Source organism: Symphalangus syndactylus, chromosome 8, assembly GCF_028878055.3.
Source record: "Symphalangus syndactylus isolate Jambi chromosome 8, NHGRI_mSymSyn1-v2.1_pri, whole genome shotgun sequence".
Classification (NCBI taxonomy): Eukaryota; Metazoa; Chordata; class Mammalia; order Primates; family Hylobatidae; genus Symphalangus; species Symphalangus syndactylus.
In genome coordinates, this window is record NC_072430.2 from 138060834 (window position 1) to 138085509 (window position 24676).

General features: G+C 46.3%; 1 protein-coding gene across 5 annotated transcripts in view; it reads left to right on the forward strand.

Annotated features, from left to right (window-relative positions):
- The window catches only part of DGKD (diacylglycerol kinase delta), a 119432-nt gene that overhangs the window by 60245 nt on the left and 34511 nt on the right, over nt 1-24676 (forward strand). For 4 of the 5 annotated variants that reach the window (XM_055291023.2, XM_063645276.1, XM_055291022.2 and 1 more), the window contains exons 4-9: nt 18962-19066; nt 19350-19482; nt 20403-20509; nt 20914-21039; nt 21944-22046; nt 22782-22944. In XM_055291023.2, coding sequence (XP_055146998.1) covers nt 18962-19066; nt 19350-19482; nt 20403-20509; nt 20914-21039; nt 21944-22046; nt 22782-22944 — 737 coding nt within the window. Of the gene's footprint in view, nt 1-6683; nt 6713-18961; nt 19067-19349; nt 19483-20402; nt 20510-20913; nt 21040-21943; nt 22047-22781; nt 22945-24676 lie in introns of those variants that run through there. The other variant, XM_055291027.2, reaches the window with a different exon arrangement.

The window sequence follows — 24676 nt, forward strand, 5'->3', positions numbered from 1 at the left end:
CAGAAAAGTTGGAAGACATGGGACGCCTTAGCCCACAAAAGAAACTCTATTTTAATTTTCCATGTGAAATAGGAGTAGGGTATGTTAGGGTAGGGCATCTTGGTTATGAGATGCCCACAGCAAGTGCCATCAGGGTGGCTGCCAGCTGCGTCATCTCCCTCAAAGAGCTTTCCTGGAACCACTCTCCCTGGTGATGTCAGCTCCTTCACCTCCATTGCTGTCTTGCTGCAGGGGTGGTTGGAGACCCCATATTTTAGCTAGGCCTTGCCAGAGGCCATTGGGATAGCAGGTCAATGGGTGAAGGAAGTTGTATCGGCAAATGGGAGTAATTATCTCTGATCTTGATTTTTGTAGGAAATAGGCATAGATTAAGGCATAGATAAATTTGAAAAGGCATAGATAGATTAATTAATTAATTAGAGATGAGGTTTCACTCTGTCGCCCTGTCTGGAGTGCAATGGTGTGATCAAGGTTCACTGCAGCCTTGACCTCCTGGGCTCAAGTGATTCCCGCACCTTAGCCTACTGAGTAGCTGGGACCTGTACAGGCAGGTACCACCATTTCCAGCTAATTTATAAATTTTTTTTTGTAGAAACAGGGTTTCACTGTGTTGCCTAGGCTGGTCTTGAACACCTGGGCTCAAGGGATCCTCTTGCTTTGGCCTCCCAAGTGCTGGTTTGCAGGCATGAGCTGCTGCGTCCAACCAGGCATAGATAAATTTAAAGACACCTTTTACTGTAGACAATTTGTAAAATAGAGAAAACCAGAGGGGAAAGAAAAAAAAAATCTTCAGTCCTACCACTTGATATGTGAACCTCCAGTTTTCCCGGCTGCATGTGTCCTGCCTTTTTTAAACACAATACGATGACATCAGTATGTCCCCCTTTCCCTTATTTATGTTTTATTGTGGTAGAATACACATAACATAAAATTTAGCATCTTAACCATTTTTAAGAGTACAGTATAAATATGCCCTTTTATAAATTACTTGTTTTTCCCTCCTTGTGTGGCTTTGTTTTCTGCGTGGTAGCTATTCTGTGGTTTACTTAACCACCCTAAGTATTGAACACACAAACAGGCTTGAATCAATTCATTTGAAAAGGTGTGGACAAGACTTTGTCCTAAGGGTGACACCTGGCCCAGCCAGCAGATGCGATTGTTCTACCTTAGCCACCTTGCTCTGGGAAATTTTATTACTTAGTCAGGTTGACTTTCAGTGACCAAAAAAGTGGATGATAGTGTCGAGGGCTTCGGGTAGCTTATGAAACTCTTTTTCCTTCTCATCTTGTTACTTACCTCTTGATACTTACTTGTTAACTACAATGTTACTATAGACGCCTTTGGGTATATGCAGATTTACCATCAGTTAATCCCAGAGAAAAATGGATAAATTATGACAGCGTGGTGGCTGTCAGATTTAAGAATGCCAAAGCATTCCCGTTTCTCTCCCTCCACCCCATCCCTTCCAGACTTACTACCAGGGACCTTTGGTTTGCCTTTCCTTATCACCAGGACTCCGAGGTCTTTCAGCTCCTTGCTTCTTCTGTGCGGTAGCTGAAGGATGCAGGTACTCTGCCTTCCTGCTATGGTTTGTTTCTCTAGCGAGAAGTCCAGCAGCCCAGCGACTGAAAGCCAAGGTCACTAACGCAGGATGCAGTCAGCCCAGGAGGAGCACAGCCCTGGACATGAAGCCTCTGGTCTTACTTCTCCCACCTTCCTGCTATGGTGTGCATTGCGGCTGCAAGCTCTGCCTTGGAATTGCTTACTGTGTCTTAGTTTCGTTGTGCATTTTTTTATTTTTTATTTTTTTGAGACAGTCTTGCTCTGTCATCCAGGCTGGAGTGCAGTTGTGTGATCACAGCTCACTGCAACCTCTGCCTCCTGGGCTCAACCGATTCTCCCTCCTCAGCCTCCTGAGTAGCTGGGACTAGAGGCACCTGCCACCACGCCTGGCTAATTTTTGTATTTTTAGTAGAGGTGGGATTTCACCATGTTGGCCAGACTGGTCTTGAACTCCTGATCTCAGGTGATTTGCCCACCTCAGCCTCCCAAAGTGCTGGGATTACAGTCATGAGCCCCTGCACCTAGCCCCCCTTGTGCATTTTTTAAAAGGTGAAGTTCTATATTTACTGTAGTGTTTATGTGGTAAAAGTTGTTCATTTAAAAACATTTAGTATTGCTGTTGTTCCATTAATGCTTGGTTACAAATTTGCATAGGTTCTCAGTGGCCTGCCCCAGCTCACCTATTCCCATGAGACTTCTTTTTACTTTTATTGTGCCCTTTTGTAGAGTATGAGGGTTTTTAGGAACTCAAAAATTGCGTTATAGCAAAAATACCTGGAAGGTTTTCCTGATGCTAAGATTCTTTTTAATTCCCTTTTTAATACAAATAACATGTATCATTATAGATAATTAAGTGCAGATAACCCAAACAAACAAAAACCACTCAAAAGTCTTATCACTGAGATTCTAGATTAAACACTATTATATAGACCTGCGATTCTCAAACATGGGTAGGGATAAGGCGGTGGGGGAGGTGAGATTGGCCTGAAGAGGACATTTGGGGACACACTGGTTTGTCACAGTTGTGGGTGTGGGGAGCAGGGGTACGTGCTGCTGACATCTAGTTGGTAAAGTCCAGGGAAGCTGCTCAGTGTCCCCAGAGGCACAACAGTGTTGTGCGACAGCCTGACAACAAAGAATTATTTGGCTCAAAATGTCAGTAGTGCTGAGGTTGAGAAACCCTGATATGGACAGATGGTTATGGGGCCTTTTTCTGTGAATATTATTAAATATACTTTAGTTTTACAAAAATTTGTGTTATTTATACAGACTAGTTTATGACCTGCTTTTAAAACATTACTTTATGAACATCTTTCTGTGTCCATGACTATGGGCCTGTGACATACCATCGTGTGAGCGTGTTGGAGCTTACTTCACCAGCCCCCTGTCTGGAGGCTGAGGTGCTGCCAGCGTTTTGCTATTGGAACCACGTTTGTTTGTATTTTGCCTTCTGCATGCTGGTTGACTATGGCCAGCCCATGTTGGGGCACCAGCTCTACATCTGAGGTGCCTTTCATGGGTAATAATATTCCCTTCCTGCCAGAGCGCCCCCCCCCCCCACCAACCGTGGCAGTCCTCAGTCTCTAGTTTTCTCACAGTTGAACATAACTCAAGCTTAATGAAGTACTGTTGAAATAGTGAATAGGTAAGTAACACAGAATATTTCTGTCACATTTCATTTTTAAGTAGAACTTTCACTTTTTGCTTCATTTTACTTTATGGGTTTCTTAAAAAATAAATAAAAACAACCTATCTTCTGGTAGGTTACATGTGACTTTAACTTCTTGCCAAGTTGGCTTTGCTCCATGCCTCGGCTGCCTGAGTTCCTGGGGAGGCAGGAGTGGGTCAGATGGAGGATGCCTTGCTCTGACTGTGCTGTGGATGGCACCTATCAGCCGTCATGGTGGGGACCCCTTCCTTCCCCCCAAAGCTGCTCTGGGGCTGCAGGTGAGGTGCAGCCCAGGAGAGGAAGTGCATGACAGCTGTTTGGGCCCGCGTTCTCTTTTAGGGTGCAGACAGGGCAGCGTGCAGAGCTGGTGGGCTGGGCCGGGGTCTGACACAGTGCTGTGCGGAGCTTACCCGGGCCTGGGCACTCAGGCTCTTTCCATGTGGGGAACTCCAAGAGCTTGTTTGTGTGGTGGTGTCTATTTTTGTGTTTTGTGTGGTGCTCTGTGAGGAAGCCCGTTGTCTACGCACATCCCAGCTGCTTTGAATGGTCTGTCTCTGTGGGCTTCCAGGTAGGGAATTGTGTACAGGGAATCCAGGATTCGGGCAGCGTCGGAACAGCAGGATGTGAGTAACAGGAAGTGACAGAAATGACCCAGGGCGCCAGATGCTTATTCTCGGCCACCTTTCCAAGCACTGCAGCCCAGGAGCTATATTTAGCAGAGTATTTCCGAGTGCCTCATCCTGCCCCCAGCACTGTCCCTTTGCCCCTCTTTTGGTTGGTGGCTGATTGCACGGTACTGATTTGCTACTCCAGCGTTTCTGCTCTACTTCATGATCTGTAGGCTCTTGTCTATTGACTTTAACACCCAGTTTTTGTTTGTGCTGGGTCATTTCAATTTTGATACACGTGGAGCAGTTGGAAACTGTTCTGAGCAGGAAGGGCAGCAGGTAAGAGCCCCAGGGGACAGTGTGCCATCATACTGGGAGGCTGTCGGGTGGTGAGTTCAAGGTCAGGGTTTGAAATTAAGTGGAAGGAATTGAGTTTCCTTGTAAGATGCTCCAGAGGGTTGCTTCTTGGCTTGTATGTCTTAGAAATGGAAGGCTGGGATTTTTAAAGGTATAGGCTTTGTGGTGTGACTTCACTCGTGCTAGAAACATTCTGTGGTTCTCACCTGGCCAGACAGAAAGCCTACAGGTGGAAGAAGCTTGTGTGTGGTGAATTCCTATTGTCTGAGCTTTGTCACAGGGGAAAATTTCCCTCCAGTCTCCCAAAGCAAGCACTGCAGAGCCCAGATTTGTTCTGCTTTGGGTGTGGGTGGATTTGCACCTTGTCTGTCGACGGTGCAGGCCCTGTCCCTGTGTGCTTTGAGGTTTCTAGGGTGTGATGTTGGTCTGTGGTTTGTGGAGGGGTGTGTGTTGGGAGGGAAGGTGATTTTGTTGGTCTCCTCTAAAAGCTCCCTTCTGAGCGGCCCCGCCGGGACCTCCCTTTCCTGCCTTCATGAAGCATCCACCTTGTTTTCAGACACTTGAGCTATTTAGGATTCAGGAATCGACTCTGGGATGAGAAATTTGAGAGACAAATTAAGAAGAGTTGTGTCTGCCATGAGACGCGTGGCAGTCAGCAGGGGCCTGGTGAGGTGTATAAAAGCCCTGGGAACCCTGCGTAGAGGGGTTGGGATGGTAAAGGAGTGAATTCCAGGCTCAGGCGCTCAGGAGATTCTCCTCCCCTAGTTCCCTCAGCAGAATCTGGCTACTGGCATGGTTTCAGGCTGACCTATTAACCTTCTGTATGGCTAAACTACAAATATAGGGCATGGCTATATTGTGTGTGTCTCTAGTTCTGGCTTGGGCATGTTAGCATATTTTTGTGCCAAAACATTTAAAACATTCAAAAAGTAACACATGAACCCAGCTATGACTACTTCCAGCCTGAGAAATAAACATAATAGATATAACAGAGGCACTTGGAATTCTCTTTCCTATCCTCATTTCTTCCTGCTCCCCCTTCCCCGGGGGTTGCCTCCATCCTAACTTTGGTGTTTGTCATTTGTTTTCATATTTGTGTACTTTTTTGCTAAGTATGTGTAGGCATAAACAGTATATAGCATTGTTGAACTGGTTCTGAAATGTTGAATAAATGTTATCAGACTGGACAGCCACAGCATTACGCTTCCTGGATTTATCCCTGTGGCTACATCTAGCTTTAGTTAAATGGTTCAAGGTTTAAACAACTGATTCCTGATTCCTGGAGTTAAATCAGAATATCTGGGGAATGAGGCATGAACCACAGAGCTCCTGACAGGCGCGGCCTGAGTTGAGGCCCACGGTGCTGGTTTTTGTGGCCTCTGTAGTGTTCCGGTACCTAAGACGTCCTGTTGTGGACGTCCACTTTCCCAGATTCCCTGTGATCAATAGTGCTGCTGTGAATGTGCTTATCCTCGTCTTCTTGGCACACGGGCAAGAGTTTCTCTAGAATGAGTTTCTAAAGATAGAATTGCCAGGTGTGTGCATCTTCAGCTTGACTAGTGATTGTCAAATTACCTCCAGAACTATCAGCAGCTATGATCATGTATGAGTGATCTCATTTCTATAGTGTCTTTTAAGTTTTTCTTCTTTAACATACCAAACTGATGGCAAGATGAAGACCCCATGAGTGAGATAAGACATTGGACATTGCTGAGACTTTAATCAACACCGTGCCCTCAGCATGTCCACACGGACCTGCCAGCCCTGCCGCCACCCCAGCTGTAAAGCTTGCTTCCACCCACAGCATCCTCTTCCTGGGATGGGAGCAACACCTGGCCAGCTGCTCGAAGGTCACTGTGGACTCCTCTCTGTCTCACCCCGTCCCGTCTGTTGTCCTCAGAGCACATCCAGAGCCCACCCACTCTCCTCACTGTCATCTCGTGATGGGGTTACTGAGGAGCCTCCCAAAAGGTTTCCTGACCTCTTTCCTGCATCTTACTGTCAGCTTTCAATAAAGCAACCAGAATGATGCTTCCAAAACTTGAGCTTGCGTGGCTTCTTATTTTATGTGGAGTAAAAGCCAAAGTTCTTACACCTGCATGGCCCTCTGTGGCCCTGATGCTTGCAGGTTGGCCCCTGGCCCCCTTCCTGATGCCAGCCCCAGCCACGCGCCACGCGCCTGCTTCTGCTCAGCCCTTCCCACCTCCTTCCTTGCTTCCTCCTGGTCTCTGGCTCCTTCCTCGCTTCCTCCCCGTTTTTGCTGTGGAGTCCCCTGGCCCCCATACCTGTCTTTTCTGGTCTCCCGTTTTTCCATAGCACTTGTCACCAGCTACTACTCTCCATGCTGTGTAATTCACTTCTTTAATAAGTCTTTATTTACTGCCTGCATTCAAAGGTAACCTCCACAGGAGCAGGAATCTTTTCTGTTTGCTGAAGTGGAAGACTGCCTGAATTTATTTCTGAGGAAGAAAGAAAGAATTTGGAGCCCAGTGATGAAGATAGCACAGGAGAGGAGGTGAAGTTGAGGGAGCAGTTTCTGACTTGGGAGGTTGGGGGGATGGAGCAGTCACCGGTCTCTGGGAGGCAGTGGCAGAAGGACCTCGAGGCCCCCTAAGTGTGTAGTAGGACCCCCCGAGGGGCGTGGCCAGCGGGCTGTGGGGCTGCAGAGGCAGCTCCTTTTGGGGCCTTGTCTTGGCACTATCTCAGCCACTCCCAGAGCATACTTTGGTATTGCAGTAGTGGGTGCTGGGCTGGCCCGCCCCACCCGGGAAGTGCACTACTGTTTGAGGGCAGGAGCCTGCGGTTCTGACATCCTCCCTTCATGGCTGAGCTCCTCAGGTTACATAGCTCCACTGATTCCTCAAGCACTGTTGTGTTTAGAAATGAAACCTTCCGTTTCCAGGGCCCTGCCTTGTTCAGGCTCAAGTACCCAGGCCACGTGTCAGAGCCGATAGCAAAATGAGCAGCTCAACCAGAGGGCGTGGTCCATGACACTCCTGTGTGTGCTTGGACTCAGGCGCAGGGACAGGTAGGGCAGCTGGCATTTCTACCCACCCCTTGTGACATAGAGGACCCGGTCCTTTTCTTTGAGAATGAGTACCGAAGGTGTGTCGGCTGTGTCCACATAATATTTTCTTGGCATCAGATGTTTCATGGGTTGCACTAACTACAAATACAGGACTTTAGATAAGATTACACTTTAAACTTGCACTGCCCACATACGCCCTTGTCCTTCAGAAACACAGCATTGTTCTAGAGTTACTCCTTGGTTTTCCCAGTTTAAACTTAAATATTGTTGATGGTGGTTACTTATTTTTAATTAAAGCTTTTATTTTGAGATTCTTTGTACCTTTTACCCAGTTTCGTGTAGTGGTAACCTCTTGCACAACTCCAGTACAATGTCACACTCAAGATACTAACCTCGTTACAGTGGAGATTGGTAGCCTTCAAGCCACAGGGATCTTCCTTGTGCCCTTTTACAGCTTCACGCATGTCCCTCTGTAACCCCTGGCAAACACTCATCTGGTCTCCATTTCTATGATTTGGTCTTTTCAAGACGTGATATAAATGGAATCTTATAGTATGTAACCTTTGGGGTTGGATTTTTCACTCAGCGTAATTCCCTGGAGCCTCATCGAGGTTGTTGAGTCTTATCAGTGCTTGTTCCTTTTTATTACTGAGTAGTATTCCACGGGTGTGCCACAGTTTGTTAATCATTCACCTGCTGAAGGGCATCCAAATAGTTTCTAGCTTTTGGTGATCATGAATAAAGCTGCTGTAAACATTCCTGGGCAGGTTTCTGTGCAAACATGAATCTCCATTTCTCTGGGATAAATGCTGAAGAGTGTAATTGCTGGGTCATATGCCAGTTGCATGCTTGGTTTTTTTAAGAAACTGCCAAACCGTTTTGCAGAGTGGCCGTAACGTTTTACATCCTACCCAACAGTAAGATCCACTTTCTCCACATTCTCTCCAGCAGGTGGTATTGGCACTAGTTTCTGTTGTAGCCGTCATGATAGGTGCATAGGGCTCTCTGGTTGTGGTTTCAGTGTGTTTCTCTGATGGCTAAGCATGTTGAGTATCTTCTGTGTGCTTATTTGCTGCTTGCATATCCTCTTGTGCTGTTGGGGGTGAGGACTCATTTCCAGGTGGTGCAGGAGACATCCCGGCTCTCTGCTTGGCCCTCCTGGATTCTCTGTTAGGTGAGTGCTGGAGCGTCTAGCTACGGCCTGGGAGTGGAGTGGGCATGGTTTTTTCTTGTGGCACTGGCTGGAGTAAGGTGGGTGTTACTGCCATTGTCAATTTCTGTCTTGTCTGACTGCCCCCTTCCTGGATCCTTGGCCTGGAAGAGCAGGCTTTTGTTGGGGCTTTCCACCCACCACCCAGTATCCATCACTGTTTTCGGCTGCTGCTTCTTTAGCTCCAAGTCTGGGGTATACCAGGTAAGAAGAAAACCCAGAGGGCCACCACAGTGTCATCCCTTCGGACAAGACCCTTGTCAGGCTGCCATCTTCTCTCTACCTTTCAGGGTCTTTTTGTGATGATTTTCTAATGCCCATGGTTTTCAGTTCTCAGTGAGAGGAGTGGGGAAAAGTACCTCCCTGTCCTCTGAATTTGGACCTGTGAAAAGCGAAGAGGGGGTCCAGACAGAATGTTGTGCCTCTACCCCTCCCTGCTCGCTCGTCATGACCGTTGGACCATGGTGGTCCCTGGGCCTCACATTAATTACTCTTAGGCCCTTTTGGTTTGGCCTGTGGTTTCAGCGTGACACAGTTTGCTGGACCTTGATCTTTTTTGTCATTTAAAGTGTCATTTATGAATGAGATCCACGTCCAAATCCCTGCATGTCCAAATTCATGGTTAGAAATGGTTAGACAGGACATGGCCATTTGGGTGCTGTGATTCAGCCTGATGTGAATCAGTGAACTGCCTTTGTCATTATCCTCCAGATCTTATTTCTCCACCTTCTGTTTTGAACTCTTGGGAAACCTGGTCAGAGTGGGAGGGGCAACTAGTCAGTTGACTTAATGAGATGTTGATATCGTCCTTGTGCGGATCCTCTAAGCCAGTCACCCTGCCAAAACGGAAATGAAATGTGCCAGACACCGCTTGCACTGGGTGAGCTTGGGAGAGCTCGTGGTGAGTGCCAGTTGCTTCCCTGCCTCCTGCCCACTGGCCCTGGTGTGAGGCACCACCCAGATGAGGAGAGGCTGCGGGATGGAGGTCCAGGGCTCCGCCTGGAGCCCCCCTGCCTGGTGTCCTGGCCACATCAGCTCATTTGCTGTGGGACTGTGAGCAGGCCCCTCAGCCAGGTTTGTCAGGTTGTGGAGAAGCTGAATGGAGCAGATAACCTGGAAAACACCCGGTGGATTACGGAGACATTCTTTGCGCCTCGCCCATGTTAGCCAAACTGCCCCTTGTTCTATCAGCTGCCATGTGTGTGTAAGCCAGAGTCTACCCTCTTTTCCATTTGAGAAATCATGTCTGCATGTCTCCAGTATGTCTCCTTTTTCACCATGATTTCTCAGAGATCACTCCCTGCGTTTAATAACCCCCTGGGCTAATTCTTCCCAGGACATGGGAGGACATTTTGTCTGGCTTGGCAACTCATTTGGAGTAGCGAGGTATTTTCTCATTTCTCTTGGAAGATCATGTACTTCAATCAAGAATAGAAGCCAAAGTTGTTCTTTCAAATAGAATTTTAAAGCTTTTTTTTTTTTTCCTTAACACATAAACGTAAGACTTTATTTTCATTTATTTATTTATTTTTAAAATGCAGTCACACTCTGTCACCCAGGCTGGAGTGCAGTGGCGTAATCTCGGCTCACTGCAAATTCCACCTGCCAGGTTCACGCCATTCTCCTGCCTCAGCCTCCTGAGTAGCTGGGACCACAGGTGCCCGCCACCCCACCCGGCTAATTTTTTTGTATTTTTAGTAGAGACAGGGTTTCACTGTGTTAGCCAGGGTGGTCTCAATCTCCTGACCTCGTGATCCGCCCACCTCAGCCTCCCAAAGTGCTGGGATTACAGGCGTGAGCCACCGCGTCCGGCCGACTTTATTCTTTTTTAATAGCTCATTTTTGGATTGGCAACACATGCACGTGGTACAGAAATCTTAAGGCTAAAAAGATATGAAGTGTTTCCCAGCCACTCAGAGGTCCTCTCAGTTAGAGGTGACTAATATTAGTGTTTTCTCTGTACCCATACTCTTCCTGCAATTGGCTTTTATCTATTAACAGTGTGTCTTAGAGGTTGTTCCATATGAGAACATGTAGAGTAGCTTCAGGCGTTTTAGTGGCTGCATAGTTTTCTATTATATGAATGTACTGTCATTACTGTAGCCAGTCTCTACCAGCCTTATATTGATCAGTATTTGTTTGGTTCAAATATTTTGTCTTTATAGTGAATGTCGCCACAAATAACCTTGTATATACAGTATGTGATTTCTCATGAAGATACAGGAGAGGATAAATTTACAGAAGCATGGTTGATGAGACACAGGTGTATATTTTCAAGTCTGACGGATTTTACCAAATGGTTTCCATAGAGGTTGTATTAATTTTTGCCCCAGCGTATGAGAATCAGTAGACCATATTATAAAACATTTGATCTCTGTGAATCTGGTAGGTTAAAAAATGGGATCTCCTAATTTTAACTTGCATTTGCCTTATAAGACAGCATTTTTTCATAAACATTGAAAATCCATTTCTAACACTGTGTTAACATAGTGCTGCCAGACTCTCATATTCATGCTTCATATTTCATATTCATATTCATGCTTCCACCTTTCTCTCCCTGTCTCTTGTACAGTTATGTTCTAACCAGATTTTGTGCAGGAGTCTGGGCAGCTCTGCACACTTTTCTTTTGAGTTATGTGGTTATGTGTTTTTGAGAAATTCCAAGTTCTGTATCCTTTTTGACCGAGGTGCAGCATTCACATGGAGGAGTGTACTCATTACAGACGTACAGCTTGATGCATGTTCCCGACCACGGAGAACATTGCAGCCGCCGGAAACCCTCTTGTGTGCCCCTCCTGTCAAAGCGGCTGCTAGGAGAAGCTAGCATCTAATACCATAGATTAGTTATGTCTGTTTTTTTAACTTTATGTAATGCATAAGGAAATTACACAGAGTATATGTTGTCTTGTGTCAGGCGTATTTCTTTCGCTATTGTAAGATTCATTACATTGTTGCTTGTCTCCCAATGTATGAGTATACTACAGTGTATTCACTGTAGGCCTGTTTAGAGTAGTGATGCTATGAACATTCTTATGCCTTGATGAGGAAGGTATGCGTTCGCATTTCTTTGGGATGCGTGGGTGGAATTGCTGAGTCACAGGGTATATATGAGTTCAGCTGTTTTCTGAAGTAGTTGCACCAAATTGCACTGTCACCAGCACTTGATAATATTTTGGCTCAGCCATTGTGAGAGATGTATCACCTTGTGGCTTTAATTTGTACTTCCCTGATGACTAATCAAATTGAGCACCAGGTCAGGTGCTTTATTGGCCGTTTGTGAAATAACTATTCAAGTCTTTCGTCCATTTTACTATTAGTTTGTCTGCTGTTACTGATTTTTGAGTTCTGTTACCTTCAAGAGAATTCCAGCAGGTGTGTAAAAATTCACATCTGTCTATGGCTGTTCTAGCCTGCCTCAGGATTCTGTGAGACATGCATTCACCATTTTATCCTCTCCTCCTCTGTGACATCATGTTTCTTTCTCCAGTCATCAAGCATCAAGATCTGAAGATATTTTCTCTCTCCAGTATGTAGGTTTCCATGCAGTCACCTCTGATGCAGTTCTGCTCCTTCTCTTGGTGGGACGTCCTGTAGCCTGGCCTTTTGAATCCCTGGGATGTCATTTATTTGTCCTATCGAGTTCAGTTTATTGCCCTTTTTTTTTTTTTTTTGAGACAGGGTCTCACTCTGTCGCCCAGGCTGGAGTGCAGTGGTGCAGTCTTGGCTCACTGCAGCCTCTACCTCCCAGGTTCAAGCTATCCTCCCAACTCAGCCTCCCAAGTAGCTGGGATTACAGGTGCACGCCACCACGTCCAGCTATTTTTTGTATTTTTAGTTAGAGATGGGGTTTTACCGTGTTGGCCAGGCTGGTCTCGGAACTCCTAACCTCAAGTGATCTACCTGCCTCGGCCTCTCAAAGTGCTGAGATTACAGGCGTGAGCCACTGCGCCCAGCCTTATTGCCCTGCTTCTGATCTGCAATTATCTTTTAAGTTGATTCAGGGGTGTGAACCGTTTCTTACTTTATACATTTGCTTGAAAAATATGAGCCATCTTTTAGTCTCCAAAGTCTTTTCTTTGTGAAGGCTGGATTTGGAGATAGTTTCAGCTTTACACCATTCCTTGGTTGCCAGTAGTTATGATACTGGCTGCAGTCCAGACATAGGGACGCTCTTAGTATTCATTAGAGCATCTCCCTGCAGCCTGCCACCTGCCCTGGTGGGTGGGGTGAGCAGCCAGGAAGGCATAGCCTGAGGGCCCGTATCTAGCCCCTGCTTTCTTGCCTGGGTCCTTCCTACCCACGCTGTCTCCCAAATCAAGGGATTGAATAGGAAGTGCTGCTCAGAACATCCCCCAGAATCAGTCTCCCGAAGAGACTCACCCTCACCTACCAGGGGTTGGGCTGTGGCTGGTGTTAGGGGAGCAGGAGTAGGAGGGGAGCCAGAGGAGGAGGAGGCAGGCCCTTGCCTAAGGGGTGCCTGCTGGCTGGTGTGGGGGCTGGAGCTCACTTGGAGGGGTGTGCTGAGAAGATGGAGGCATGGCATGGAAGTGTGAGTCATGGCAAATCTCCTGTGTGCAGCTGGGGACAGACATAGAGAAGGCAGGCCCAGTTGTGTCCCCTCTGTGGGCAGCTAAGAAGGATGGATTCTGACTTACTTGGTGGGACTCTTCTGTGACATTTCTTGTGGTTTGGGAGAGTGGACCATTGACACCAGAGCAGTCTCAAGAAAGATGCCCACATGGGAAAGGGGTCTCAGCAGTGTCAAATGATGACATCAAAGCTGAGGGCTTCGACCCCGAGGTAGCACTGATAGTGACAGTGCCCAGAACATTATCAGGTTGCACCAACTGGCACCTCACAACAACAAGGCTAGGATGCGAGACTGCTCTTAATAGCTCCAGTTTTCAGATAGGGCAGTGAAGGCACAGGGCGGAGAAGCACCTGCTCTAAGTTACATAGCTAGCAAGGGCTTCAGACTCAGGGAATGTGCCAGGCCCTGTGCACATTCGGTCCTGTTCAGTCCCACCACAGCCCTGCAGGTTGCTTCTAGCATCACCTTTCTTGACGAGAAGCAAAGAAGGTCTGCCCCCATTTCCCAAATTTATCAGTGGCCAGGGTAGGATTCAGATCTGGGTCTGTCTCAGGCTTCTTCACAACAGAACAGGCACAAATAAGAGTTTTTGTTGTTGTTGTTGTTCTGTGTTTTCCTCAGAAGCCAAAACCCAGGTTCTCTGACATTTATCTGTTGCTCAGTGTTTATTGGCTGCAAACGATAGCACAGGTGAAGGCAATGATGCCATTGGTCACTTGTATCATTAACTCACTGTCTTTAAACCTAATGCTTTTGTCTATAATTTGCTGCCTAGTAGTGCCCAATACCCACAAAGCAATTCTAGTACGCCCTCTCCTTCAGTGTGTGGGTCAGGTGGGCCCAAAGATCCGTCTTCTCAAACGCTGTGGCTGAGTTCTGGAGCACAGTTGGCACTTCAGCTCGTAAAGGCTGCCGTGGGAGTAGTAGACTCAGGACCTAAAACATCTCCTTGTTGTCTTCTATAAATATCCTGATGCATGACTCCTAATATAATCCCCAAGTTATGCAAAATAAGGTATATTATCTTTCTCTTGCTATATTTACTATGCTGACAAAAGTGTTCAAATATTAAAACTCACCCAGGGTGAACAGTTAGGGACGTGTGCTCAGACTTGATAGGTAGACGGGGATGGTGCCGATGACTGATGCACCCACTCGGCCTTGGCAGCTCCTGGTCTCCCATGACCGTCCCTGAGTGGCTGTCCAGAGACTGCCTGAGTCCCACTCTCAGGGCCCACTTGGTTGTCTTCATGGCTGAGTCAGTGTGGGAAATAATTATCTGCCTGCCTCTCCCCACTGTGAGTTCTGTGAGGGGAGGAGCTTTGCTCACCATGTTCTCAGAATCCCCAGTCTAGAGGAGACACCTGGCAAGCATCTGCTGAGCCAGGGGGTGTCTTCTGGAGGGAGAGGGGCTGTTTATGGTGCTCTCAAGCTTGAACAGCAGCAGGGCAGAAGGCACACGGCCCCTCCGGGCCTGCCTTTGCTATCTCTCCTTCACCCTCACTCTCTCCCAGCTCTGCTGCTTCCCACACCCAACCTGGCCCCAGGTGTTCTCCCACCAACCCAGGATATGTAGAAGAAGATGCAAACCATGCACTGGCGACCCAGTTCCATTTATCTCCTCTGCGGTGAAACTTAGTCACTGGAGAATCTCCCTGTAAAGCACTTTCTACGGTTTCTGAGCCAGAAACGTGGTCATTTAATAATTTAAATTGGGTATTCCTAAATTGGGTCTTCTTAATGTAAATTAAAGCAATGAGATGTGCCGAAATCTAAAAGTTAAATGACATATTTTGTTTTCGAATCCATGGGGAAGCAAGCATTTTCCTAACACTGTTGGTGAGAATGCAAAATGGTACAACCCCTGTGGGAATAATTTGGCAATAGCTAGCAAAATTACATGTGCATTTACTCTTTGTCAGGACAATTCTACTTTAGGAATTTACCCCAGAGATATACTGGTAAAAACAGGAAAAGATCCTTGTAAAGATAATTCATGGCAACACTATGAGAAATAGCAAAAGAATTTTAAACAGCACAAAATTCCCATTCATAGGGTGCTGGCTGAGCCCTATACAGTGGAGTACTGTGCCACTGTTGAAAGAATGAGGAAGCCCTGGATATTGCTAAGGAGTGATGGCCGGGATATGTAATTAAATGGAAAGGCAAAGGTGGAGAAAAGTGTCCATGCTACTGTTGACAAAGGGGACAATATGAATGATATACATGTTTGCATGTATCTTAAAAATGGAAGGAGAAACTGTACTTTCTCTCTTTCTCTCTTTTTTTTTTTGGTAAAGCAACCTATGGGAACCAAGATAGAGGGGAGAGATATAAAAGCTAGATTTCTGAATCTACCTTGTCTGTAGATTTGACTTTGGAACTCCATCGGTGTAATATAATCATTATAAAACAAAATTAAGTAAAAGGTTATGACCCTTGAACATTTTGATATACACTATCAATTTTTTCTCTAAAAAGCTTATATCCTGTTTACCTCCTGTCAGTACTTGAGGAGAACTCTTTTTCCCCCACGTTTGTCAGTACTGGATAGTCATCTTTTAAAACTTTGCCAGTCCCATGGGCAAAAAATAGATTGCTATTTTCATTTGCATTCTCTGATGACTAGAGTGATTAAGCAGCTTTTTACTTGCTTATTATCCATTTTGTATTTCTTCTGTGAGGAAGTCCAAGCTAGAGCAATCAAACAACAACAAAAAAAGAAATAAAGGGCATCCAAACTGGAAAGGAAGAAGTCAAATAATCCTTGCTTGCAGATGATGTGATCTTACCAAAAAAAACTATTAAAACTGATAAAATTCAGTAGAGTTGCAGGATCCAAAATCAATATGCAAAACTCAGTAGCATTTCTGTATGTACCAACAGTGCACAATCTGGAAATCAAGAAAGTAATGCCATTTATAGTAGTTGCAAATAAAATACCTAGGAATTAACTGAAGAAGTGAAAGATTTCTACAGTGAATACTACGAAACATTGATGCAAGATATGGAAGAGAACACACAAAAAATGGAAAGATACTCCACGTTCGTGGACTGGAAGAATCAACATTGTGAAAATGTTCGTATTACCCAAAGCAATCTATAGATTCAGTGCAATTCCTATTAACATACCAATGACATTCTTCACAGAAATGGAAAAAATAATTCTAAAATTTATATGGATCCAGAATAGCCAAAAGACCCAGAATAGCCAAAATTCTCCTGATGAAAAATTGGAGGAATCACATTTTCTGACTTCACATTATACTACAGAGCTGTACTAACCCAAAAGGCGTGGTGCTGGCATAAAAACAGACACAGAACAATGGAATAGAATAGAGAACCCAGAAATAAATTCATACATCCACAGTGAACACATTTTTGACAAACATACCAAGAACATATACTGAGGAAAGAACAGTCTCTTCAATAAATGGTGCTGGGAAAACTGGTTATCCATATGCAGAAGAATGAAACTAGACTCCTATTTCTTGCCATATGCAAATATCAAATCAAAATGGATTAAAGACTTTAAGACCTCGAACTATGAAACTGAAAACATTGGGGAAACTTTCTAGGACGCTGGACTGGGCAAAGGTTTCTTGAGTAATTCCCACAAGCACAGGCAACCAAAGCAAAAAGTGGACAAATGGTTAACGCTCCTGCATTAGCAATGCAGGAAAAAAGCAGTGAAAAAAGCTCCTCTTTTTAACAAGTTAAAAAGTTCCTGCACAGCAAAGGAAACAGTCAACAAAGTGAGGAGACAGCCCACAGAATGGGAGAAAATATTTGCAAACTGCCAGGCGCGGTGGCTCACTCCTGTAATCCCAGCACTTTGGGAGGCCAAGGTGGGCGGATCACAAGGTCAGGAGATCGTGACCATCCTGGCTAACACGGTGAAACCTCGCCTCTATTAAAAATACAAAAAATTAGCCAGGTGTGGTTGCTCACGCCTGTAATCCCAGCACTTTGGGAGGCCAAGGTGGGCGGATCACAAGGTCAGGAGATCGTGACCATCCTGGCTAACACAGTGAAACCTCGTCTCTACTAAAACTACAAAAAATTAGCTGGGCGTGGTGGCGGGCGCCTGTAGTCCCAGCTACTCAGGAGGCTGAGGCAGGAGAATGGCATGAACCCAAGAGGCGGAGTTTGCAGTGAGCCGAGATTGTGCCACTGCACTCCAGCCTGGGGAACAGAGTGAGGCTCTGTCTCAAAAAAACAAGACAAAACAAGACAAAAATTGCAAACTATTCCTCTGACAAGGGATTATAACCAGAATAAATCGGGAGCGCAAATAATTCAAAAGGGAAAAAATCTAATCATCCACTTAAAAAATAGGAAAAGTAGACATTTCTCGAAAGAAGACATACATATGGCAGGTAGGTATATGAAAAAGTGCTCAATATCATTGATCATCAGAGAAATGCAAATAAAAATTACAATGAGATAATGTCTTACCCCAGTTACAATGACTTTTATCCAAAAGACAGGCAATAACAAATGCTGGCGAGGATGTGGAGAAAAGGGAACTGTACACTGCTGGTAGGATTGTAAATTAGTACAACCACTATGGAGAACAGTTTGGAGGTTCCTCAAAAAAGCAAAAATACAATTCCTGTGCGATCCAGCAATCCCACTGCTAGGTATATACCAAAAAGAAAGGAAATCAGTGTATCGAAGAGATGTCTGCACTCCTGTGATTATAGCAGCACTATTCGCAATAGCCAAGATTTGGAAGCAACCTAAGTGTTCATCAGCAGACACATGGATAAAGAAAATGTGGTACATATACACATGGAGTACTATTCAGCCACGAAAAAGAATGAGATCCTGTCATTTGCAACAACATGGATGGAACAGGAGGACACTTATGTTAAGTGAAGTAAGCCAAGCACAGAAAGACAAACTTCACATGTTCTTACTTATTTGTGGGAGCTAAAAAAAAAAAAAAAAAAAATGAGAACAGTTGAACTAATGGAGATAGGCAGTAGATTGATGGTTACCAGAGGCTGGGAAGGGTAGTGGGGCTGGGGGGATGGTTAATAGGTACAAAAATGTAGTTAGAATAAACGAGATCTGTATTTGATAGCACAATGGAATGACAACAGTTAATAATTTGCTGTACATTTGAAAATAACTCAGTATACTTGGATTGTTTATAACACAGAGAAAGGATAAATCCTTGAGGCAGTGGATACCCCATTTACTCTGTGATTATTCTGTGCCTGTATTAGAGTGTCTCATATGCCCCATAAATACATATACCTACCATGTACCCACAAAAAAATAAAAATAGAATGTCGATGTATTTCTTGTGTGAAATGCAAGTTCATAGCCTTTTTTATATCAGGAAGATTTTTTTCTACTGATTGATAAGAACTCTTTATTATGGATATCATTTTCATTTGTTGATTATTACCAGGTCACAACTTTATTTCCAGTCAAGTTGTTCAGGTCCTGCCTAGTCTGATATTGAGGTTTTCTACAAGAACATTTATATGTGATACATGCTCATGGTATTCTAGACTTACAGCTGAGCAGACTTCCCTCAACTGTTCAAATGCTGGCCATCACTGTGGGCTCCCTGGAGCAGTAGCAACTGTGTCTTCCACTGTTCGGAAAACAACAGTTGTTACTTCCTTTTTTATTTCCTGGGGCTTACTACTGTGTCTAAGTAGCAAGCAATTATAAATGTCCACTTAAATTGATTGCTGATGAACATATAAAAACTAAATTTCACTCTTTTTGGTTTGAGAACATTCTTATTTTTAATTTTTAGTGATCCTTGATAACCATTTTTGTTTTTGGTTCAGTGTGAATACCTGAATGAAATAGTAATTTTTATGTCTACGTGAGGTCGGTTTTAAGAAAGCATTCATCGCTATCAGCACTTGCCTTTTGTTCATGGATCTGTTGAACCTGTTTCTTTCTCTAGGTCATAACTCCATGCAGGAAGCTCATCTTGTGTGCTGATAACAGAAAAGAAATGGAAGATTGGATTGCAGCATTAAAGACTGTGCAGAACAGGGAGCACTTTGAGGTTAAAAAAGAAAATACCCTTCTCTAAATGCCTCCTGTTGCCTCCCTCACCCCAGTGTCTGCTGTCTGAGTGTCTCCCACATGCGGACCCACAGTCTGGAGCTCACATTCATAGCATGTTCTTTATACAATTAAAGCTTATTGCTTGTCCTCTCGGCAGACCTGTCCTTACAAACCTTCCTCCTCGCCTCTCTTGGATACTTTGTTTAATCTTGTCCATGTTACTGCATTTAACAATTTAAAAGAGAAGTCTTATCTTTGCCATCTTGGTTTCGTTCTTCCAGCCCACCCAGTACAGCATGGACCACTTCTCAGGGATGCACAATTGGTACGCCTGTTCCCACGCGAGGCCGACCTACTGCAATGTGTGCCGTGAGGCTCTGTCTGGGGTCACGTCGCACGGGCTGTCCTGCGAGGGTACGGATGTGCGTTTGTTACTCTGTCAGGAAAGGTGGCCTGGCATTTTACTTGATAAAGCCTTGGAAATCCAAACCCAGTCACCATAAATAAGCCATTGTCACCCATGCAGTCAGTCAAGGGCACAGCGATTTCTATGATGCCATTCTTGTCTATTTTACCTGCCGAAGAGTCCTTGATAAATCATTTTTTATAGTGCTCAGAGTGAAAAGAAGGGAAGCGGTGGGTGGCAAAAGGAGAAACGGGAAGCCTAGAGCACACAGAGGGAAAGGCACTGAAGGAACAGTGGTCGGCCCCTGTGTCTCACACTCTGCAGCCGGGGAAACGGGGCTGTGCATATATGGACTGAAAGTGTGTTACAGACTTAGAGGTCAGGGCTGCAGGGTTTGGGCAAGGGCATCCAGTCTGGTGGCAAAAGCAGTGGGCTAGAGCAGGGCTTGTTAGCTATAGCCTGGACCACACCCTGCCTCTGCCTGTTTTTGTACACCTCCCACGCTTCAGACTGGCTTTTAAATTTTTAAATGATTGGAAAAAATCAAAAGAAGAATCATATTTTGTGACACGTGAAAATTACATGAAATTCAAATTTGTGTCCGTAAAAAAATATTGTCTCTGGCTGCTTTTGTGCTACATGACAGAGTTGAATAGTGGTGACGGAAGCTGGTTGCGACCTGCAGAGTCTCCACTGCTCACTCTGTGGCCTGTTACAGAAAGTTTACTGATCCCCAGCTTTCCCTGCCACTGCCGGTCCCACCGCCATCAGCCTCTAAGCGTATCACAGTAGTTCACTTATAAAATGGGAGTGCCATTGGTTCCTTCCTTGACTTTTCTGGAGCTGGATGGTTCTCACAACGCTGCTCAGCATGGAAAGCTCCTGGCACAGACACAGCTTGTAGGCTCATGTGCCCCTTCTCTCACAGTGTGCAAATTTAAGGCCCACAAGCGCTGTGCTGTGCGTGCAACCAATAACTGCAAGTGGACCACACTGGCCTCGATCGGGAAGGACATCATTGAAGATGCAGATGGGGTATGTTAAGAAATACCACCCGTGGGGCCCTGAGCCAGGGTCCCCCACCTGCATGGCCCCATGCAAGCCTCCTCCCTGCCTTCCCCGCCACTGTTTCATTTGAGATGGTCACACTGGCATTGGGTGGCACAGTGGAAATTACATGCGGTCTCCGTGTGGTTGTCGCACCCCCGAGCTCCATCCTGTCCCTGTGAGTCTTGTTTGCACCTCCGACAGGTGCTGTGGGTAGATGGTACTTCACAGGCCCTGCCCTCCCTTCCCTCACTGGCCATGAGGGAAGGAGCTTGTTCTGGGAAGAATGCCTTGGCTGAGTTCACAACGAGCATTTCCATCTGAGGGCTCCTGGCTGCCCTGGACGTGGAACCCTGGGAGCGTCCCTAGTGCGTGCCTCTGTTTGGTTGCAGATCGCAATGCCCCACCAGTGGTTGGAAGGAAACCTACCTGTGAGCGCCAAGTGCACTGTGTGCGACAAGACCTGTGGCAGTGTGCTGCGCCTGCAGGACTGGCGCTGCCTCTGGTGCAAGGCCATGGTGAGTGTGGGCCCTGCCCCCGGGCTGGAGGGGAGGGCCTGCTCGCTGTCGTGCCCATGCGGGCCTTGTGGCTCCACATGATCTGCTGGATCCTAGTAAATTAATCCCAGAGGCCCCTCTGGCTGAGAGTGGGTTTTTGAACTGTTGGGTCATTCTCCTTCTTAGCTGTGTTTGGGGTATTTCTTACTTTTGAATTTATTCCTGCCTTTAGACACATGCAGATGTGTATTGTTATGACAGATGTCACCCCGCATCATACGGCACTGTAGTTGGGTTGTGAGGGGTCAGCTGGGACAATTGAGCTGGCCACCTCTGTGGTGTGGAAGCAGGAAAGCTGTAGAGGCCCTTCGGAGCGGCGTTGGCTCTGGGCAGTGTTTACAGTGAGCACAGCCATGTGGAAGGGTGCAGCCCAGTGGCCTCCTGCCAGGTCCTGGGTCTCATTGTTGCTCTGGGTGGTGAGATGTGCTTCCAGGGAGAGACTCAGGGAACCTCCATTACTTGCTTCTGGGTTGGTCATTGTGAAGTGGCTGCTGCAGTCACTTGCCTAGCACATCTGGCTGCCAGGAGGAAGCCAAGACACAGGGGACACATACAGGCATATGGCCCCAGAAGCCCTCACCCTTGTCCTGAAAGTTTGAGGTAGCTGTGGTCAAAGGGCCAGAAGGTTGGGTACAGGACTGTAGCTCACACGGTGTGAACCTTGACTGGCTCCTGCCCGGTGTTCCCATGTTAGGCCTTCTCAAGTGCAAAGCCAGGTCCCAGGGCCCCCGATGGGAGCAGGCCAGCCCAGCTCTGAAATTGCCTGCCTCCCCCACGGCCAGCTCATCAGCTACAGGGCAGGAGGATTTCTGGTGTCTGTGAAGGAAGCCAGTGACCCTTGGTGATGCGGGGACTCTTGTTTCAGGTTCACACATCGTGTAAAGAATCCTTGCTGACCAAGTGCCCACTTGGCCTGTGTAAAGTGTCAGTCATCCCACCCACGGCTCTCAACAGCATCGACTCCGATGGTGGGTACCACACATGCTCATCCTTCTCATGCACGCCCACACGCTTCTTTCTCCACGCACTTTCTCCTCTCCAGCTCTGGAGTTGGTTATCTTGGTGAGATGTCAGCAAGAGGTCAGGCACAGCTGTGGGGGGTGCTGGAGGAGTTGCACAGAGCGGCACACGGCGCCCTGATTCTACAGCATTGCCCTTAGATGGGCCAGAGACCCGAGCCTGGCGCTTGACGTGGAGGTGATGCTGTTGAGTGGCACCCAGGCTTAGACAGGCCTGAGACCCAAGCCTGGTGCTTGACGTGGAGGTGATGCTGTTGAGTGGAACCCAGGTCTGGGGCCTTCTCCATCATGAGCTCTTGAAGCTGTGCCCCATCTCTGCCTAGCACACGCTGGCACACTGGCTTGTAGCTGCTCTCATGTCTGGCTGGGACATGGTGGCACCTGTTGACAAGTACTGATGGAAGGGGGGATGTGGGGTACATGGCTCAGAGGAGATCAAGAAGAGAAGACAGCAGAAAGGTGGCATTTAGACGCCTTGTGAATGTGAGGTCAGATGGATGGGGCTCCCGGCCTCACACATGGAGAGTGGCTGTGGGGAACTGTTCGCTGACCTCCTGCTGACTTACAGGTGTGCATGTGTCAGGTGTGTGTCCTTTGGGGGGTCTGCTGCTGCTGATTTCATCAGTGGTGCCCTCAGCGTCTTCCGTGGCCTATATATTTTCTTCTGTTCATTCTTGCGTTCAGGGTTCTGGAAGGCGAGCTGTCCTCCGTCTTGCACAAGCCCACTGTTGGTCTTCGTCAATTCAAAAAGTGGGGACAACCAGGGTGTGAAGTTCCTCAGAAGATTCAAACAGCTGCTAAACCCCGCCCAGGTCTTCGACCTCATGAACGGAGGCCCACACCTCGGGTAGGAAGCTTGTAAAATATATCTTTCTTGGAGTTTTAAAAATTGTGTAGATGGTGTGTGCTTGTTAAAAAAAAAAAAAAAAAAAATCAAAGACACGAAGTTTTAAATAGGAAAGAAAAGTTGAACTGCTTCCTTCCTAAATTGCACTTGCAGAGGTGCCCACTCTTTTTTTTTTTTTATTTTTTTTATTTTTTATTATACTTTAGGGTTTTAGGGTACATGTGCACAATGTGCAGGTTTGTTACATATGTATCCATGTGCCATGTTGATTTCCTGCACCCATTAACTCGTCATTTAGCATTAGGTGTATCTCCTAATGCTGTCCCTCCCCCCAAGTGCCCACTCTTAATAGAGGTGCATGGCCTTCCAACTTTGAACACAGTGTGTGCGTGCACACACGTACATACACCCATGTACACACACCCATGCACCTGCATCTTTTGAGCCAATCAAGATTCTTCTTTACCTGCCATTGCACAAATGCCTTCTGTATGTGTCTGCATACAACGTTGTGGTTGTATTTTCTTTCATTTTTTAATTTATTTTTATCTATCTATCTATCTATCTATCTATCTATCTATCTATCTATCTATCTAATCTATCTATCTGTGGGTGTATTTTCCTGGCATGACTCCTTCTTTGTAACAGCTGCCGAGCATTGTGGAAGAAGCTGTCCTGCAGCGAGGCCAGGAGGAGTGTTTGCTGAGAGGCACAGGAGGCTGCTCGGTGTGCAGGTGTTGCAAGGCAGGAACACACAAGGGCGGTCGGTGTTGGGCCGGAGCGATTTCCACTGTTCATCAGCAGCACAGAGATTAGACTGTTCCTCTCTTGCTGGAGAGCCAATGTGTGTTCTTTGTAGTTTTGTACTTTTCATAAGTTTGTAGAAAACGTTTGCTTTTGTGAATGTTGCCTTTGAACGAATTTCTTCCTTTGGAAGCATCAGTTCCAGGTCGGAGCTCTAAGAGGACTTGCTAGCATTGCTGGAGATTGTCCAGGATACTCGTAGTGGGAAGTGCCTGCAGAACCTGTGGTCTAGCCTGTATTTCTCTGGGAGGAGTCAGTGGGGTCTGTGTATTAGGAGCCAGGGGCTACTCTGATGTGAACCTCGGCCAGCTCCCTGTGTGCCCTTGGCGAACATGCCAGGGTAAGAGGAACACACTGCTCGTCGTTGGTCCTCTGGATGTCTTCTGTGTTGCCCGTCCCCACTCACAGCCAGGCACAGCCGGAGAGCAGTCGCAGATGGCAGCACTCCAGCCTGCTTCCGCAAAGGCAGTACTCCCACATTTTCTGTAGAAAGACTTCTTATCTGAATGGTGGAGGATTGCATTCACTAGTAGGCTGATCAAGACATTTTAATTTTAATTTTACTATTTTTTGAGACAGAGTCTTACTAGGTCGCCCAGGCTGAGTGCACTGGTGCAATCCTGGCTCACGGCAGCCTCAACCTCCTGGGCTCAAACCACCCTCCTGCCTTAGCCTCTTGAGTAGCTGGGACTACAGGTGTGTACCACTATGCCCAGCTAATTTTTTTTTTTAATGTTTTATTGAGCCTCACAAAACTTTTAAAATGTTTTGTAGAGTGGTCTCACTGTGTTGTCCAGGTTGGTTTCAAACTCCTGGAGTCAAGTGATCCTCTTGCCTCGACCTCTCAAAGTGTTGGATTACACTGCCTGGCAAAGAAATAATTTTAGTTAAAAAGTGGGGAAAGTGGAGGTAGAATACATCTGTTATC